General features: G+C 29.8%; 1 protein-coding gene across 1 annotated transcript; it reads right to left on the bottom strand.

The window, feature by feature from the left end:
* Nucleotides 1-4,940: 4,940 nt before the first annotated feature.
* LOC139846959 (uncharacterized) lies at nt 4,941-21,967 on the bottom strand. Its single transcript, XM_071836548.1, has 10 exons — nt 20,822-21,967; nt 8,649-8,981; nt 7,319-8,534; nt 7,108-7,204; nt 6,837-6,989; nt 6,710-6,785; nt 6,502-6,557; nt 6,266-6,398; nt 5,976-6,170; nt 4,941-5,066 (listed from the first exon to the last, which is right to left on the bottom strand). Exons 1-10 carry the CDS (start codon nt 21,965-21,967, stop codon nt 4,941-4,943), a joined length of 3,531 nt encoding a protein of 1,176 aa, XP_071692649.1.
* Nucleotides 21,968-22,256: the final 289 nt, after the last annotated feature.

Here is a 22,256-nt window from a genome sequence, read left to right as displayed (position 1 = left end):
TGCGGAAAATTTTTCTTCATCAACCTTCGAACTTAGAAATTCCAAAATATCATCATAAATATCTTCGATATTTCTGAGGATATTTTCATGAATATTCTTGTCCGAAATTATCTACCTCTTCGTGTTTTCTGTATTTCATTATATTGGAAACTTATGTAAAATCTAAGTATAAATTATGAATAAATTGTGGAGAAGTGTTGGGAATTGAAGCATGAGTTAGTATAATATAATGACGTCCGGCCAACGTGATTATATTACAGTAAGTCATGCTGAGTTTCTAATGGAACGTGATGATTCACAGATTATAACGTCATCATGTGCCATGTTACACGACTCTCACATTCTACCTAATCTCCAAATATATCGCGAACAAATTCTTCCTGATAATTCTATCTTTTCTCTTGAATTTTGGTAATTTAACAAATCAAGATTTTGCTATTACAATCTCTCTCTTAGAACATTAATCATGTTCAATCGAAACTTCATACCTACGAATGCTGGACCATTATTCGCTTGACTTTAAGTCAGGAAGAGAAAATAAAAGGATGGAACACCAAAATATAAAGGAAACAAAGAGAGTGGATTTATAGTGAAATGTTAGACAAAGTAATCGAGACAGATTATTGCATTTAACCAAATAAAATCCTATTTTTCCTTAATTACCGAAGAATTAAATCTTATATAGATTTCGAAGATTATCTTTAAATCCCTAGAATTCCGGAATTCAACCAAGATAACGTCAAAAGATAAGACGCACCTTATTTTCTAAATTTAAACGTGACTACGTCAAAAGCTGAGACGAATCTTATTTTCCTCATCTCACTATTTTGTGATCGCTTAACTCGTACACTTCACATAATCGAATCGTTTTATCCATATTACTCAATGGTAATAAAACTTCATTTTATCAAATCATATTCGTCATGAAAACATTTTTTAGTGTTAGTCATGACGACGTCGATCAAATTTTGGGACGAAATTTCTTTAACGGGTAGGTACTGTGACGACCCGGAAATTTCCGATAAAATTTAAACTTAAATTCTTATATGATTCCGACACGTTAAGCAAAGTCTATTAGATTGAGCCTTGAAATTTGTGAACTGTTTAAATGAATTCATTTGATCTTTGACTATTCTCGACGATTCACGAACATTTGAGTATAAATAAATATATGTAGATATATATAAAGATAAACATAAGTATATATAGTAATTTGAATTAATACACTTTATTCATTTGAATTAAAAATGTAAACTAATAAATAGAATAATTAAGTATTATTAAAAAGAATAAATATATATATGATTCTTATTAATAATTATTAATATAAAATATAAATGTATAAATATTAAGTATAAATACTATATAATATTACATAATTACTAAATTGTACTATTAATATAAATACAAAGTAATTGCAAGATATATATTATTGTTACACTAATATTAGTATTAATACCTTCATTACTATTATTAAAATAGGTATTAATATTAATACTAATATCAGTGTTATTAATGTTACTCTATATGAAATTTGATATATATTATGATTACGAATATTATTGTTATCAATATTGATATCCTAACTAAAAGTAAAAATTATAATATTAGTTATTATCATGATTATTATTATTATGAATACTAAAAACTATCTTTTTATTTGTATCATTATCATTATAGCTAGTAATAAGGTTATAATTTTCATTATGAATAATATTGGTTTTATTATTTATTATTAATACTATTATCATTAAGAATCACTATCATTACTAACATTATTATATATGTATTATTATTCTTATTTAATATTTTGATATTATCATTATTATTACGAATATAATAATTCGATATTATTATTAATAATTTTATTATTTTATTAGTATTTTTTTTTTGTTATAACATTATTAATATTAAAGATTTCGAATTTACATATATAGATATAATTAAATATATAAACAAATATATATAAATACATAAATATATAAATACATATATAAGGATAAATATATAACTAATATATATGTATCTAATTATAGATAAAATCGTAATTACCTCATAGGATCCTAAATTCAGATTTAAATCACACTCAAACTGTTATTGATTTGTACTTTGATTGTTTGATAACAATTGCAGATTAGCTACACAACAATTTCAGTTAGCAATCAGGATCAAGCTATTATATATTTTTTTATTTATTTATTTTATTTGCTTACTGCCAAGATTTCTTGTCGACATGGAATCCTTTATATAAATGATCAATTCCAGTGTTAACAAATCCCTACGATCTTTTAACAACAATCATAACTTATACATTCCATTTACCTAATGCAATTTGATCAAATTAAATAAAAAATAAATAAATATCACAGGTATCACTCTGTTTTGATCCAATTTTTCAAACATCACGATTTCTTAATGAATTTCAAAAACTAGAATTGCGGTGTTGTTAGAAATCTTCCATCTAATCTATCTGCAAAGATTCAAGTGTTAATTTTCAGAATCAAGGGCGAATTTTTCGAGTCAAAGTTTTATGTCAAAAAGTCAAAGTTATGAACATTGATCAAATTCGAAGTCGTATGAATGTTTTAAGATCAATTGACGATCCCAAAGATTTCTAGGATGAATTTGAAACTTATTTCGTGTTATAAACTTTGTCAAATTCGTGTCAAAGATGGAATCAATTTTTTTTTCTTCTTTTCATTATAACAGCGACGGCAGAAGTGTGGTTCTTTGCATATATAACAGCAATTGGTGGGAGGGTTAAGTGTGTTTGTGGATGAAAGGGAGGTCGCGTGTTCGAGCCCGGTTTGGGGCTTTTCTTTTTAGAAACTCTTTTAAAGGTAGTTTTTAATTTTTAAAACTTATTATTATCATTACTATTGTTGTTATTATTATTATTATTATTATTATTATTATTATTATTATTATTATTATTAATATTATTATTATTATTATTATTATTATTATTATTATTATTATTATTATTATTATTATTATTATTATTATTATTATTATTTATTGTTATTAATCAAAGTATTATAATAATGAACCTTAGTTAACAATTATGATTATTATTATTATTACTATTATTATCATTATTATTATTATTATTATTATTATTATTATTATTATTATTATTAAAGTTATCATTTTAGTATTATTATTTTATTATTAAGTAGTAACATTATTATTATTAAGAGAAGAATTATTATTACCATTAACATTATTATCATTATGGATATAAGTATTATTACTATAGTAACAATTAAAATTATCATTTTTAAAACTATCATTTTTATTATTATTAATTATCATTTTTAAAACTATTATTTTTACTTATCATTATCAGTATTGTTATCATTATTATTTTTATCATAAACATGATTTATTATTATTATTATTATTAATATTAATATCATTTTATCAAATAAATACTTATATAGAACATGTATAAAAAGTATACATATATATATATATATATATATATATATATATATATATATATATATATATATACAAATGAAGATACATAAATAAATAATGAAACTTATAAATTATTAAAGATATAAACTACATCACTAAAAATAAAATAATATATATATTTATTCGAGTGCAAGAATGTGTTTTAATACGTATATGAATGATATAGGTTCGTGAATCCGAGGCCAACCCCACATTCATTCTATGATGTTATATGTATTTTTACTACGAAATACAATAAGTGAGTTTCATTTGCTCCCTTTTTAATTGCTTTTGCTATATATATTTTTGGGCTGAGAATACATGCGCTGCTTTTATAAATGCTTTACAGAATAGACACAAGTACTTAAAATATATTCTACGTTGAGTTGTACCACCCTGCATATCTTCCCTAATAGCTTGGTAACTAATATTTACATGTTAGAAGAACATGTAAGCGCGAATCCTATTGATAGATCTATCGGGTTTGACCACCCCAACCTGGCTAGTCGCTCTAGTATCGTAAACGGTTGCATAGTACTTCGTTTTTACTACACTTGGTACAGTGTAGGTAGATTTCATAATAAAGGGAATATGCCACATTAATTGTTAAGTATGGTTACCGAAGCGCTCAACAACTTATAGAATACTTTTATACACTTGCGAGTGTACATATATTTATAAACAAAAATCTTATGGTCTATTAATATACTGAATTGATTGTTATGATAAACCTATGAACTCACCAACCTTTTGGTTGACACTTTTAAGCATGTTTATTCTCAGGTATGAAAGAAATCTTCCGCTGTGCATTTGCTCATTTTAGAGATATTACTTGGAGTCATTCATGACATATTTCAAAAGACGTTGCATTCGAGTCGTTGAGTTCAACAAGATTACTATTAAGTCATTTATAGTTTGGATATGTTATGAAAGGGTATGCATGCCTGTCAACTTTCGATGTAATGAAAATTTGTCTTTTAAAAACGAATGCAAAATTTGTAAAATGTATCATGTAGAGGTCAAGTACCTCGCGATGTAACCAAATGTAATGTATTCGTCCTGATGGATCAGTACGGGTCGTTATACAATGGTGCACCCTAAAGACTCCCAAGATGGTCACAAAGTCGGACCCCAACTGATCAAATCGTTTTTGTATTTTAATTCCATCAAAACCCTAAATCGGGCATAACTTTTGATCTGAAACTCAAAACAACATGAATTCAAAGCCTAAAATTATTCTCTTGATGAGAGGAACTCATATAATCACTTTATTTGATCAAAAACATCTGTTAAGTATACTGATTTTATCAAAAAGTCCGCTGTCCAAAATTAATCAAACCGAAATCATACATAAACGAGTATTTCTACGCATCAAATCACCAATACAAACATACACAAGTACTATACTATCATAATATAATTAAAAACAGTAAAAATATATAAAAATGAAAAATCTAGGGTTTGTGTTCATACCCAAATCAAGAAACGAGAACAAGAGATGTATAGAGCGCGATAAGGAGAATCCGATTATACAAAAAGCCCCATGATCCAAGCTTTCGATGAAGATCAATTGTTGTTGATGATGATGATGATGATGATGATGGCTGAAGTGGTCGGTCAAAAAGAGAAAAAAAGAGAGGAAGAAAGAAAGTTGAGAGAAATTAGGTTTTGATTTAAAATGAGGAATTAACAAAATGAGCTAGTACTTGCAAAATGAAAAATGGGATGGTGTTGGTAGGCTTCGGCTGAATTATCCAAGGGTTGGGCTCCCTAAAAGCCCAACTTTAAATATCTTTTAATAGCTTGTTGTCCTAAAGCCCGAACGAAGTCCGATTCGCGAAAACACCGTTACGCGATTAAATCTTCGGAGGAAATGCGCACACGCGAAAATAAAATATAAAAATACTTTATATACTCATATGATATAAAAATATCATAATTAAAATAATTTGGATTCAAAAATCTCAAAAGTATAATCGTTGGTTTGAAAACCGAAATGATTCGCCGGATAGAAATCCACGATACGTAGAAACGTACAATTCTAAATACGAATACATATATTCATATAACACATAATAAAGAATATATTACTATTAAAATAATATAATAAGTCATAGAAATGACGTGGAACGAATATCAAATAACGGACGTTAAATACAAACAGAAAAATGTAACGGAAAAAGTAGGGTCGTGACAGGTTTAGAGTTTAGGGTTTAGTGTTTTGGGTATAAGGTTTAGGGTCTAGGGTTTAAAGTTTAGTGTTTAGGGTTTATAGTTTAGGGCTTAGGGTTTAGGGTTTAGGGGTTAGGGTTTATGCATCAGGGGTTTTTTTTTTGATAAAGGGGCCAAATCCCCGACAAAATTCATTAATAAAATAAAAGAGTTATTACAAGCAACCGTTCCAAGATTTTAGTCGGCTTTACATAGGGATTTTAGTGCACATCCCAAACAAAGACAACTATTACTAAGCCTACTAAAAATAAAAATACATAACACTTAATCTTTTTATTTACAATAAGACTATAACTGAAAACAATGCAATCTTCATCATATTTGGTCTTGAATTCAGCATCAATCATCATACAATGTAGCCTATAACCATACTGCAAATCAGCCCATTCACATTTGCCATCATTTACTCCATACAAATGCCTCCAAAGACTACAATAAACAAAATAATAACTGTCCAAACCAAAACTATACCAAACCTGACCCAAAGAACATGACTAGTAGCAAAAGTTTCATTTAATATGTCCACACAAATTCATACCCATATCATAAATATAGCAGAAGCTATACTGACCCAATACAAACCAGCAGAGAAGACCCATAATAGAACAGCAAAGGCACAAGCTGTGAATATGACCCAAAAATAGTACCAGAAGCCAATATAACCCATTACACAATACCAAATGCAAGCCTGACCCATAACAATACTGCAACAGTAACAGTGGTAGTAATGCCCTATTTTTTTTAACATCATAGTACATTAGCTCCACAATTACATGAGGCAAGCAATAAAGAAAATCCAATAAATACCAGTAGAAGCAATATAGACCTAAATCATCTAAAAAGGCCAAAGAAGACTCAAGTTTCTGTTCCACCACCAAAGTAAATGCAAGAACCATACAAAAGAACACCAACAGCAACATTCATCATATGAGCCAAAGCACCAAAAACAGACCAGACCAATATAGACATGAAACTCTAATCCTAGACACCAAAGGTACCAGAATAGAGGTTGTACCTTAATTACACAAAATGATGACAATTGAGGATCATCATGGCAGCCTGGACTATCTATAACCTTCATAGGTATAATTCTACACACCAAATATGAAAAGCAGCAACTAACTCCAGCTTTATAATTATACCTCAGATCATAAACATCCATCTCACCTTGAAAAGAAAGGGAAAGCTCAATAAAAGTGCTTAGGAATAAAGTCAAGTAATTTTCCATTCTTATATCACCTTTAAAAAAGAGGGTTGTGCCACCATAACCCTGCACACCCACCAATGTCTCCATCCTAATGCAACCACAAACAAATTTGACACATAAAACACACACTAGCTTGTGAAGGAGTACAAACCAGTGGTTTTTTGACTTGATGCTCATCACAGTCATTAATTTTTTTTTATAAAAACATGTTGCAGACTCTACCCAAACACACCTTATATCTCCATAACCCAAATGTTGACCCAATGACAATATGTACATAATCCAACAATTCCAAAAGTAAAGCTTGCATATAAATATGCAATATTTATCAACATGGAAAAACATACATTCCATACTCATGTTGCAATCAATGACAACTGTAGTCGCCTGCCTCCACCATCTCCAATTAGCACTGACTTTTGACACCATCATTAACATTTCTACCCAAGTTCACATTCCACATTTCAGCAGCTAACTTAACTTGGTTACTATTCTTAATAGTCAAACCTAGCAGCTTTAATCTAACTAAGTTTTTAATATAATCCACCAAAGCAACCACAGGTGTAGATTTATCCTGATATAGCCTAAGGTTCCTCTCCTGCCATATACAATACACACAGGCCCCAAAGACAAGCCTTTGAATAATACTCCAAACTGACTTATTAATAGGTCTACTCAACATATAAGGAACAATATCAGTCAATAAATTAGGAGCATGGTCAAGCCTAGCTAAACTTTTCAATTCATGCCATACAACCTTAGGATAATCACGTTCAAAGAAGAGGTGATTGTGATTATCTTTACACACATTACAAAAAGGGCATTTAAGGTTCTCATTGCTTTCAACCCTCATAAACTTATCCCGAGTTCTTAATTTGCCATGCAATGCCACCCACATTATAAAAGAATGTCTAGGTATACACTGACTAAACCAAACAAGCTTAGACCATTTAGCATCATCCCAATCATCACTAATATCTTTCCAATCTTGCTTAACAGAAAAATTAGAGGTTTTACCTGATTTAGACTTCCATAAGCATCTATCTTTCCTGTCAGCAATAAGTAAAGGAGTAGGAAGGTCAAAAAGATCTTTAAACTTTAACTTCCATAATTCAGGCACATTCCACTCATAATTAACCACTATATCAGCAACTACTTCATTTTTGTTATAATCTGCTTCATAGAGATCCCTATAGCTAATGAAATTACATAGTGGACCCTTTGGATGCCAATTATCATACCAAGCTGAAGTTTGCTTACCATCACTAATCTTTTTCACAATGAAGTCACATATCAACTTTCTGTTTTGCATAATCTTTTTCCAACTCCAACATGAATCATCGGGAGCTTTGAAATCCCAAAAATTCCTCTTCTTCAACTTAACTTTAGCAACCCAATTTGCCCAGATTGAGTTTTTACCAGACACAATATTCCAAGCATGTTTAGACATCAAGGCAATATTCCAAGTATGCAAGATCTTTATTCCCAACCCCCCTTTGGCTTTCGTTTTACATACATCTTTCCAGTTGACTTTTGCTTTCCCTCTTTTAAACTCTCCTTGACACCATAAAAAATCCCTAAGCAACCTTTCAATATCAACATTAACACTTATAGGGAGTATAAACATAGAAGACTAGTAAACCTAAAGAGAACTCAAAACAGAATTAATCAATTGTAATCTACCAGCAAATGACAATGACTTATTCTTCCAATCAAATAACCTCTTTTTCACCTAATCAATTAGCACCATACAATCCCTCCTATAGAGCCTAGTAGCTAATAATGGGATACCTAGGTATCTAATAGGTAAAGACCCTTCAACAAAAGGTAAAACCTCAGATATTTCAAACTTAACACTAGGTTTAACATTACTAAAGAAACTAGAACTCTTCTCCATGCTAGCAACTAACCCTGATACCCCACTAAACTCCAACAAAGCACTTTTTAAAATGAGAGCAGATTGTTTATCACCACGGCAAAACATGAAAAGGTCATCAGCAAAACACAAGTGACTAAGTTCAACATCTTCACATCTCCAATGATACTTAAAACCATCCTCCTCCACAATCTTCCTTCTAATCTTTAATGTTAAAACCTCCATAACTAGAGTAAATAGATAAGGTGACATAGGATCACCCTACCTAAGACCTCTTTGACCATTAAAAAAACCCACATGGTCACCATTTACATTGATAGTAAAAGCTGCAGATGTAAAGACCCGTCCTAATCCATCTGAATGAATACATTACATTCGGTTACATCGCGAGGTATTTGACCTCTATATGATACATTTTACAAACATTGCATTCGTTTTTAAAAGACAAACTTTCATTTCATCGAAAGTTGACAGGCATGCATACCATTTCAAAATATATCCAACTATAAATGACTTAATAATATTCTTGATGAACTCAATGACTCGAATGCAACGGCTTTAGAAATATGTCATGAATGACTCCAAGTAATATCTCTAAAATGAGCAAATGCACAGCGGAAGATTTCTTTCATACCTGAGAATAAACATGCTTTAAAGTGTCAACCAAAAGGTTGGTGAGTTCATTAGTTTATCATAATCGATCATTTTCATCATTTTAATAGACCACAAGATTTTCATTTTTCATTTCTCATAAATATACGTCCCATGCATAGAGACAAAAAATCATTCATATGGATTGAACACCTGGTAACCGACATTAACAAGATGCATATAAGAATATCCCCTATCATTCTAGGACATCCATCGGACATGATAAAACAACATCGAAGTACTAAAGCATCCGCAACCATGGATGGGGTTTGTTAGGCCCAATAGATCTATTTTTAGGATTCGCGTCAATTAGTAGATCGGTTTACTAATTCTTAGGCTACCAAGCAAAAGGGGCATATTCGGCTTCGATCATTCAACCATATAATGAAGTTTCGATTACTTATGTCTATTTTGTAAAACATTTATAAAAGCGCATGTATTCTCAGTCCCAAAAATATATATTGCAAAAGCATTTAAAAAGGGAGTAATGAAACTCACAATACGATATTTTATAGTAAAAATATGCATGCGACGGAACTGAACAATGCAAGATTGGCCTTGGATTCACGAACCTATATCATGTATATATATATTAAAATGTATAATCGTAATCGAACAAATATATATATATATATATATATATATATATATATATATATATATATATATATATATATATATATATATATATATATATATATATATATATATATATATATTATACCTTTAAATTATATATTATGTATATTTAACTTGTGTATATATTCAAAATGGTTAATATTTATATAGTTATATTAATATATCCATATTTATATACATACTTGTTTAATGTTATATTTAAAAATCGATAGTTTGTTATCTGTAAGTATTTATATAATTAATTTTAGTAGGTTTGATATATATAGTTATGTGAAATTTTAATATAATTATAGTATATGTAATAAGTATATTTTATATACAAAATATTTATCTGCTTAAAAAGATAGTTTTTGATATTAATAATGATAATATTAATAATCATATTACTTAATAAATACTTATATTGATAATAATATTAGTAATAACAATAATAATAATTATAATTATAATTGTAACTATGGTTATGATAATAATAATAATAATAGTAATTATGTAGTTGTGATGATATCAAAATAACAATTTTTGGTAAAAATGATAATAATTTCTAATATTAACATTACTAATAATGATAATCATATTAATAATACTTTTGTTACTAATAACAGTGATAGTACTAAAAATGATACAATGCTAATATTTATGAGAATAATATTAATTTGTAGTATGATAGTAATAATAATACTTAGCTTAACAATAATAATAATAACCGTAATTGTAACTAGGGTTATGATAATAATAATAATAAATGGTAACTAATACTTATATTAGTAATTATAATAATAATAATAATAATTATAATACAAGTAATAATATCAATAATTAATAATAATAATAATAATAATAATAATAATAATAATAATAATAATAATAATAATAATAATAATAATAATAATAATAATAATAATAATAATAATTTTTGGTAATGAAAACTACCTCAAAACAAGCTTTAAAAATAAGATGTCACCAGCAGGGATCGAATACGCGACCTCTCGCCCACCCTCTAACGCCCTTAACCACTGAGCTACTCATTCATTTCTGTTTCAGTTTGTTCCTTAAATACTTTAACCCATTTAAATGAAGTCCAAATACCATTAGACTAAAATATAAAAGCCCAACTAGTTTTAAAAGGGCAGCTCAAGATAAAGTCCATTTAAATTGATCCACCAGTAGCCTACAAGAATCGATTAAAAAACCCAAGGTGTAACACGTGTTTGGGTTGGTGTCTGTTTTGCTCGATCAGGCTCGACACAGCAACTTATTTCTTCCTTTATCATCATTAAACGCATTGTAATAGTCGAGCAGGAGTCAGAGCAGGAAAAACAACGATATCTTCTTACTGTTTCATCATCATTTTAATAACGTTTCCATTTATCATTCTAATTATTCATCATCACTAACCTCATGTATCTTTCTTGTTGTTAAAACAGTAATAGAACCAGAAATATGGCAGCGTAGCAGTAACAACATTCAGATGGGTTTGGTTTATGGATTCACGAAGAAAAACAGAAAAATCAAGTGTTAATAGTAATATTAAATGGGTGTTGCAGATGCATCGAGTTGTTGGCTGTAAACATAGATAAACGAGTAGTAGTTCGAGCCATGATGGTGGCGGTTTGGTTTTGTTGTTTCAAACAGAAACACAGAAACACAGAATACGCAGGTGGTGTGTGGTGACGGGTAGTTAAATGAGTCTTGTTCATGTTGTTTGTCGAAAACAAAAATAAACCTAGATTGTGCAGTAGCAATAATGGCGGTTTGGTAATAGATACAATAAAGAGTAGAAGGTAGGTTTCTTTGGGTTGATGATGTACTCTTAGTAGTAGTAGCCGGGGGTGATGGTTTGATGAAGTGGTGATCGAACCCATTCAACAGGAAGCAAAGGAAAACAGTTTGGGTTTCAATGGGTTTTGGTTTACATGACATAACTAAAGTAGAAATAGGAGTTCTTGCAGGTTGTGATGATTGTTCGATTATAAACAGAAACTAACAATATGATGTTCAAACATATCTGTGATTGTTGGTAACAAAACAATGATTCGTTTTATTTTTGTATGGTTCGAATGGCATCAAAAAGCTAGCAGTAGGTGTCATGTTGGTGAGGAGGTTTGGGTCGAACAGTAGCAGTAAGAAGATGAGTAGGCTAGTGATGGTTATGGTTATGGTGTTCGAATGATAACGGTATAGTGGTGTTTAAATGGGAATGATGATCAAAGGTGGTTTGTGAAGGTCTTCGATGGTGGAAGCTCAATGGTAGAGGTGACTTACGACGGAAAACGAGAGTATCAGATGGTTTGCGTGATTGTTTGATGTGTACAACATATATCATGTATATATATGTATATGCTCATGTATATGTATATGCATATGTAATATGTATGAAGATGGTGATCATGAATCTTAGACATAAGTCCGTGTTAAACAACAAGTAAAACAATAATCTCAAGTAATAATAGAAGTTGCAAGTGAGTTTTTAAATTGGTAGAAGAAACAAAGAATAAGATTGGTGATTCTTCGTGGAGGAGATTTGGCATGCATATATAATTAATTTATGTATGGTAGTGGAATTAAGCTGGACAAGTGACAAAAGAGAAAAAAAAATAATAATAAATCGTGCAATGAATCAATAATGAATCAATAAGCAGCCTTCTTTTTGTCAAATTCTACCGACAGTTTTTCACGGACTGAAATATCGGGTTTCGTTGTTAATCAGTGGCGGATAAAAGTCTCCAGAAAAATCCCAAATTTTTACATTAATTATCTTCATTTATTTTAGTCATTATGGTATAAAATTTGGTCATTAATTTGTTAAATAAAAATTACATCAACTGTCCCTCTCAATTCTGGGTAAAATATAAAAAATGTTAAAACTTAACAAATAGTTCCTAAATACATTTTTAATAAGCATAAAATTTATAGAGCTCATTTTCGTATCACCGTTTATTTTAAAATTACATAAGTTTAAATTTAACTTACTTAATATCAATCGAAACATCAAACAAGTATTACAATCATTTAATATTTATTTTTAATATACATTATTTATATATAGAGATATATTTTAAATAATAATTATTACAATATCCTATTTTTATTTTATTAATTTTTAATAACAACAACATATAATACTTCAAATTATATTTCAAATTATTATTTATATATACATACACACATATCTATTTACAATTATTTGTTCGTGAATCGTCGAGAGCAGTCGAAGGTCCATTGAATATATGAATATCGTTTCAAATTTTTTTTTTAGACTCAACATTACATACTTTGCTTATCGTATCGAAATCATATAAAGATAAGGTTTAAATTTGGTTGGAAATTTCTGGGTCGTCACAGTACCTACCCGTTAAAGAAATTTCATCCCCGAAATTTGATCAAGGTCGTCATGAATAACAATAAGAATGTTTTCATGACTTAAATGAGTTGGAAATTATAGTTTTATCCTTATTGAGTAATATGTATAGAACAATTCGAGTACGCGAATAGTATAAGTGAATCTATCACAAAAGAGTGAAATGAGAAAATAAGGTTTTGTCATAACTTTTGACGTAGATAGGGTTGATTTCTGGAGTTCAATGGATTAAAGAAAATCTTTGAAATCTATAGGATTTGATTCTTCGACGAGTAAGGAAATTAAGATCTCTATAATTAAATACGGTGATCTGCCTCGATTACTCTGTCTGATATTTCCATTATAAATTAAACTCTTCCGTTCTATTATTCTCACCATTCCTATACTTTCTTTCTTAGTTCATACATCTAAAAGATTGTGAAAATACTTAATCTCATTCTAATCCTTGATATTTTCCTAATTATCATTTCTGTCATCTTTCTTTTCAATCTCCCACCAGAAAAATCTGTTTACTTCTACTATTACCTTGGGGTGATACTATTCTTAATTCTACCGTATCTTTATATTGCTATTCGTATTAATATCCACGGTTTGTAACCTCCGTGTTGTTATTGGGCTTTATATTTTCCCTTATATTTTGGAGCTCTTTGCTTTTTTATTCTCTTCTCGACCTCTAGTAAAGCGAGTAATGGTCCAGAATTCGTAAGTATGATGTTTTGAGTGAACATGGCTAATGTTCTAAGAAAGAAATTGAAGTAGCACGATCTTGTTTGGTTAAATTACCAGAATTCAAGAGAAAAAGATAGAACTATCAAGAAAATATGTTCTTGATATGTTTGGAGATTAGATAGAATGTAAAAGTCGTGTAACATGGCCATGATGACGTTATAATCTGTGAATCATCATGTTTCATTAGAAATCAGCATGACTTACTGTAATATAATCACGTTGATCAAGTGTCATTATATTATACTAACTCATGCATCAATTTCCAACACTACTTCAAAATCATTCATAGTTTAAATTAGAAGGTTTACAGAATATAAAAACTAAACAGTTTCCTTTTATGATATAACACAAATAGCGCGGAGAGAAAATTAATATCGGACGAGAATATTTATGAAGATATCTTCAGAAATATTGAGGATATTTATAATGAAAGATATGATGATATCTTAGAATTTCTAATATCGTTTAATGATGATGAAGATTTGTCCATAACAGTGTAGAGTCAGGAGTAAGATATTCGTTAATTACTTCAGCAGATATTGAATCATTTGGATTCTTTGAAGGCAGATTTAGTCTTTGTGATTTGTTCACAGCCTCCTTCATGGTTTGCTCAATCCGTTTTCCAATTTCAACTTTTCTGAGCTTTGCCAACATACTATTCTTTATCATAAAAATTCTGACGGTTAAGGTCGTTTACGGTTGTCTACAGTTTCTGCTGCTTCATTCAGCTTTTTCAAAACTCAAAGAACTGATTCGTAGGCTAGAGTGCTTTTCAGAATTTCAGAATGGAAGATCATAATTCTAAGAGATAAATATTATATGTATACATATAATTGTTGATATAGAAACGCTGCGAGATTCAAAATACTGATTGCTAATTCCCGGTAATTGGTATGACAATTCTCGCTACCAGATACGGATGAGTATTTGCTAGGGTTTCAATGAATATGTATAGTGATTTGTCGGAGAGACTCACACCAGAGAATACTGATGTCGCTGGTACGTTTACTGCTAATATGGTGAGACATAAAAGGTTCTCCGGTAACGATGACGAAAGGTAAATTTATATATCAAGGTTATAATAAGGCTAATCCGAATGAAAGTCGAAGTTAATTTGCTGGAGCTGTGACAAAATTTGCTAATTTGAAAAGAGATTGCAAAGTTATTTTCGGTAATAGTAACGCTAAAGGAATTAGCACAGCTACGCGTTAAACGTTTACTCAGTTTCCGAGAGTTTTTTCAGGTGCAATACTATATGCATAAATCTTTCCTTCCGTAGATGAAGTGCGGTTGGTTCATCCTCTTGATTGAGGTGTTTTCAAGAATCATGAAAGGTTTGAACGCAGATCGTAATCGTCAAGATACAAATGAAGTTTAGGATGAAATCAAGTGGTAAACTTGAAGAATTGTTAAGTTTCATATGTTATAATCAATATTTTAATTCATTTTAATTATTCAATGTTGGTAGTTCTCAGTTGATAGTCCATAATTAGCAATATATAATATTCGAATTAATTAATACGTGTCGTGACCCGTGTACATGTCTCAGACTCGATCACAACTCAAAGTATATATATTATTGTATAATCAACCTAAACCTTGTATAGCTAACTCCAGCATTACTGCATATAGAGTGTCTATGGTAATTCCAAATAATATATATTGATGCGTCGATATGATATGTCAAAACCTTGTATACGTGTCCCTATATTTAAATGCATAAATAACAGTATTTAAATGACGATAAATAAAATGCGTAAAATAAATAACAGAAATTAAATGACGATAAATAAAATTGCGAGAATATAAATTGCGATAAATAAACTGCGATAAATAAATTGCGATAATAAAATGTAATAAGGAATTAACAGTTAGTTAGGAACAGTTAGCTAGGATTTTGTTAGCGTGGATTCTTAACAAAATTTTTCTAATAGTTAATTTGTTTGTTTCTAACAAAATTTTATTTTGTTAATTGTTTTCTTCATTATTCCACTTGTTGGATTCTGATAGATCAAAATCCAAATATGAAATTGAATGAAAATGATTATTCTGTGGTGAACGGATACGTGCATCGGTGGTTGTAAGTAGGATAGTAAATGACTGTTGAATCAGATTCGAAGAATGTAGAGTGTAACTTATTAATGTGAAATCTAAATATTCCTCGGGTATTACCTACCCGTTAAAATATTTTCATCATTAACAGTTTGTACAAAAGAATTTTCAATTACGATCTTTATGAAAATATATATACATATATATTTTCTTCAGATGCAATCATGGATTTAATGAGTCAATATGATATTAAACTCATTTGATTTACCGTTAGAACAAGAATATATAATCTCTAAAATATTAGAGATTACATAATCGTCATATCGAACGAAGATAAATGATGTAGAACGTCATGTAGAACGAAGATAATCGATGTAGGTCATCATGTAATATGATGATTATGCTGGAGGTACAGACTGTGAGTTTGAGGCGTGTAGTGTTGAAGCTTGTGCTACGGATGTTGTTGTTGGTGGTACTGGTGTTGCCGGTGCTGTTGCTGAAGTTGGTAGGTTTTGCACCACGTTTTCCAAATTGATTACTCGAGCGCGAAGCTCGTTGACTTCTTTCATTACTCCGTACTGATTGTTGGTCGGAATGAGCGGATGAATAAGGTTTAGAATTGTGGATAGAATATATTCATGGCGAGATATTCAGGAAATACGGGTGAAAATAGTGTTTCGAACTGGTTCGCCAGTAAGTGCTTCAGGTCCTTCGCCAAGAGGGTAATTTGGTTGGTGGAAAGGATTGCCTTCTTCGCGTCTCCATTGATTAAGTCGACTACGAACCCATCAGATGAATTGGGGATGGCTGATTGATTAATTCATTCTGGTGACACCGCTTTCGGATCTTAGGTGAATATCCATGTCAGAATAGCTGTCGGAATAACTATCGGAATAGCTATTGAAATCTGAGGGACTCGAACTGGTTGAGGGATTCATCTCGTACGATCAGATGAAGGATTTTCGATAAGAAATAGATTGTAGAATTTAGATTTGGTATTCTTCAATTACATAATTTACATATGTATATATAATACCAAAATCCCATAAATTACGGAGGAATATTTGAAAGATGTCAGTCAAAGTTCACAGTAATAGATATGCTAAGATAGGAATTTGTCTATATACTATTTATGCAATAAATGCAGGAAAACGCATCTAGACTTAAGAATGATAAGCAGGTAATTTCCTAAGGATGGTAAGTAGATGATTTCCGACTAGAAATGATAAGCAAAACTTTTGACATGCAGACACGGTCGAAGTCCAGACCCACTAATGCATCTAAACAACTATCAGTTAGACACACTAATGCAAGACCCGGTTCGCTAAGACCACCGCTCTGATACCACATGTAAAGACCCATCCTAATCCATCTGGACGAATATATTACATTCAGTTACATCGCGAGGTATTTGACCTCTATATGATACATTTTACAAACATTGCATTCGTTTTTAAAAGACAAACTTTCATTTCATCGAAAGTTGACAGGCATGCATACCATTTCATAATATATCCAACTATAAACGACTTAATAATATTCTTGATGAACTCAATGACTCGAATGCAACGTCTTTTGAAATATGTCATGAATGACTCCAAGTAATATCTCTAAAATGAGCAAATGCACATCGGAAGATTTCTTTCATACCTGAGAATAAACATGCTTTAAAGTGTCAACCAAAAGGTTGGTGAGTTCATTTGTATATCATAATCGATCATTTTCATCATTTTAATAGACCACAAGATTTTCATTTTTCATTGCTAATAAATATACGTCCCATGCATAGAGACAAAAAATCATTCATATGGATTGAACACCTGGTAACCGACATTAACAAGATGCATATAAGAATATCCCCTATCATTCCGGGACATCCATCGAACATGATAAAACAACATCGAAGTACTAAAGCATCCGCAACCATGAATGGGGTTTGTTAGGCCCAATAGATCTATCTTTAGGATTCGCGTCAATTAGTAGATCGGTTTAATAATTCTTAGGCTACCAAGCAAAAGGGGCATATTCGGCGTCGATCATTCAACCATATAATGTAGTTTCGATTACTTGTGTCTATTTCGTAAAACATTTATAAAAGCGCATGTATTCTCAGTCCCAAAAATATATATTGCAAAAGCATTTAAAAAGAGAGTAATGAAACTCATAATACGATATTTTATAGTAAAAATATGCATACGACGGAACTGAACAATGCAAGATTGGCCTTGGATTCACGAACCTATATCATTTATATATATTAAAACGTATAATCGTAATTGAACAAATATATATATATTATACCTTTAAATTATATATTATGTATATTTAACTTGTGTATATATTCAAAATGGTTAATATTTATATAGTTATATTAATATATCCATATTTATATACATACTTGTTTAATGTTATATTTAAAAATCGATAGTTTGTTATCTGTAAGTATTTATATAATTAATTTTAGTAGGTTTGATATATATAGTTATGTGAAATTTTAATATAATTATAGTATATGTAATAAGTATATTTTATGTACAAAATATTTATCTGCTTAAAAAGATAGTTTTTGATATTAATAATGATAATATTAATAATCATATTACTTAATAATAATACTTATATTGATAATAATATTAGTAATAACAATAATAATAATAATAATAATAATAATAATAATAATAATAATTGTAACTAAGGTTATGATAATAATAATAATAGTAACTAGTGTTCGAACCCTCGCTTCGCGCTGGGGGTTCGATTTTCAATGTAATTTATTGCGTTTAGTTTGTAAATTATTTCATGGCGAACGATGATGTCGTTGAAGCGCAACTCGAGTCGAACTAAAAGGTATAACCAGTGAAAAATTTAAATGTTATTTTAAATTAACAATATATGTGCATCTCCGCGTTTCGCTATGGAATTGTCGATTTTTAAAAATATAACGCAAAATAAACGTGTATGAAAAGTACCCCAAATATTTAGTGTTTTTAAAAAGCTTCCGTTTTGCATATAGCTAGTGACATTGTGTTCCTAAAATTATTTCGAGCTTAACGATGGTGTCGAAAAAATTTGACTCGATGCGAGCGAGAAGATATGACACGTTGAATATCTGGGTGGAGCTTATTTAAAATTTTTATGAAAATGATAATTTGACACTTTATCCCCTGTATGGGGGTCGATTTGATTTTCTTGGAAAAGTGTGGGGGGCTTTGTTGTGCGAAAAAAAATTAAAAAGGTCAAAATGCTTTACTATTCATTTCCACTATCTCTTTTAGAATATATGTATAATAATAATAATATTAATAATAATAATAATAATAATAATAATAATAATAATAATAATAATAATAATAATAATAGTGAGTAGTTATTAGATAGTGAAAATTGTGTGGCGATAATTAATGAATGAGAAGTTTGATGGTTAAATTATAAAATATAAAAAGTTTGTGGTAAGTTTATAAAAACTATGAAGGTAACTATTATAAAGAGTGATGTTAAATTATAAAAAATAAAAAGTTTTGTGTAACTTTGTGAAACTTTGTAAGTTCACTGTTCACTTGGACTATACCTTTTGGATATATAGTATAATTATGTAGTTGTGATGATATCAAAATAACAATTTTTGGTAAAAATGATAATAATTTCTAATATTAACATTACTAATAATGATAATCATATTAATAATACTTTTGTTACTAATAACAGTGATAGTACTAAAAATGATACAATGCTAATATTTATGAGAATAATATTAATTTACAGTATGATAGTAATAATAATACTTAGCTTAACAATAATAATAATAATAACCGTAATTGTAACTAGGGTTATGATAATAATAATAATAAATGGTAACTAATACTTATATTAGTAATAATAATAATAATAATAATAATAATAATAATAATAATAATAATAATAATAATAATAATAATAATAATAATAATTTTTGGTAATGAAAACTACCTCAAAACAAGCTTTAAAAATAAGATGTCACCAGCAGGAATTGAACATGCGACCTCTCGCCCACCCTCTAACGCCCTTAACCACCGAGCTACTCGTTCATTTCTGTTTCAGTTTGTCCCTTAAATACTTTAACCCATTTAAATGAAGTCCAAATACCATTAGACTAAAATATAAAAGCCCAACTAGTTTTAAAAGGGCAGCTCAAGATAAAGTCCATTTAAATTGATCCACCAGTAGCCTACAAGAATCGATTATTATTTATATATACATACACACATATCATTTAATATTTATTTTTAATATACATTATTTATATATAGAGATATATTTTAAATAATAATTATTATAATATCCTATTTTTATTTTATTAATTTTTAATAACAACAACATATAATACTTCAAATTATATTTCGAATTATTATTTATATATACATACACACATATCTATTTACAATTATTTGTTCGTGAATCGTCGAGAGCAGTCGAAGGTCCATTGAATATATGAATATCGTTTCAAATTTTTTTTTAGACTCAACATTACATACTTTGCTTATCGTATCGAAATCAAATAAAGATAAGGTTTAAATTTGGTTGGAAATTTCCGGGTCGTCACAGCAGAAGAGATGCAATTCATAATCCACCATACCATCATAGGATGAAACCCAAAGCTAAGCAAGCAGTTTTTAAGGAAAGGCCACTCAACAGAGTCATATGCTTTCTGAATGTCAATTTTAAAGGCACATTTAGGTGGTCCAGTCTTCTTATGATAATTTATCATTAGCTCTTGGGTAAGTAAAATATTATCACTAATTTGCCTGCCATGAATGAAGGCACTTTGATTCTCATCAACAATATCATCAAGAACACCCTTAATTCTGTTAATGATAACCTTGCTAATACATTTATACAAGACATTACAGCAAGCAATTGGCCTATAATCACTAACCTTCTGTGGAACAGATACTTTAGGCACAAGGGAAATGACAGCAGAGTTTAACTCTTTTAACATTTTGCCATTTTGAAAAACCCCTCTTATTGCTTTACATACCTCAGGACCTACAGTAACCCAAGCAGTCTTAAAAAACTTTGAAGAGTATCCATCAGGTCCAAGAGCCTTATCATCATCTATATCAAATAAAGCAGCCTTAATTTCTTCATCAGTTATAAATCTCACCATATGATGTGCATCTTCAAATGAGATCTTTTTGGTAAACAATGTCTCAGGACTAATAATAGGCTCAGTAATAGAACTGCATCCCAAAACATTTTTAAAATGAAGTACAAATTGGTCAGCTACATTATTGTCCATATACATATTACCCTTCATATCTGTAACTGAGGTGATTCTATTTCTATTATTTCTCCCTTTGACAGGTTTATGGAAAAACTTAGAATTTTGATCACCTTCTTTTAACCATTCCACTTTTGACTTTTGCTTCAAAAATAGCTCTTCATCAATCAATGCTTCTTTATAAGCTTTCACATAAACAGCCTCCTCATCTCTAAGCTCATATTTACCAGAATCCTTAACTACAGCTTCTTGAACTTTTTCTAACTCAATCTTTAATTTTTTAACTTTTTCAAATAAATTTCCTTGCTCAAAACTTAACCTCCTTATAGGTTTCTTTAATAACTTCAATTTGGACACTACATTGAACATAGTATGGCCATTAATTTCTTTCTTCCACACATCATCCACAATAGACAAGAAACCAGGCTTGGAAGCTAAAAAATTATGAAATTTGAAAGGTTTAGGCTTAGCTTTGACTAAATCTGGAAATGTCAACACCATTGTGTAACATCCTGTTTTTCCAGCAAGTTGGGACGCAGTCCAAAAACTTGGGACGCCGTCCAACTTTGAAGGGCTGGACGCCGTCCAGATTGTGGGACGTCGTCCAGAATAACTGACGAGCCAGCTGGTGGGTTTTTAGATATTTTAGAAGGGCATTTTGGTATTTTCAATTTTGGAACGAGTTTAAAGCCATTAGATCAGTATTGGAGGGTGCCATTACTCCTCATTCAACAACCTCAACCCTACCACTTCAAGTTTAGAGAGAGAGAGAGATTTCTAGTGTGAGAAA

Source organism: Rutidosis leptorrhynchoides, chromosome 1, assembly GCF_046630445.1.
Source record: "Rutidosis leptorrhynchoides isolate AG116_Rl617_1_P2 chromosome 1, CSIRO_AGI_Rlap_v1, whole genome shotgun sequence".
NCBI classification, from domain to species: domain Eukaryota; kingdom Viridiplantae; phylum Streptophyta; class Magnoliopsida; order Asterales; family Asteraceae; genus Rutidosis; species Rutidosis leptorrhynchoides.
The sequence above is the reverse complement of the archived record's forward strand: the minus strand, read 5'-3'. Positions and strand labels throughout refer to the sequence as shown.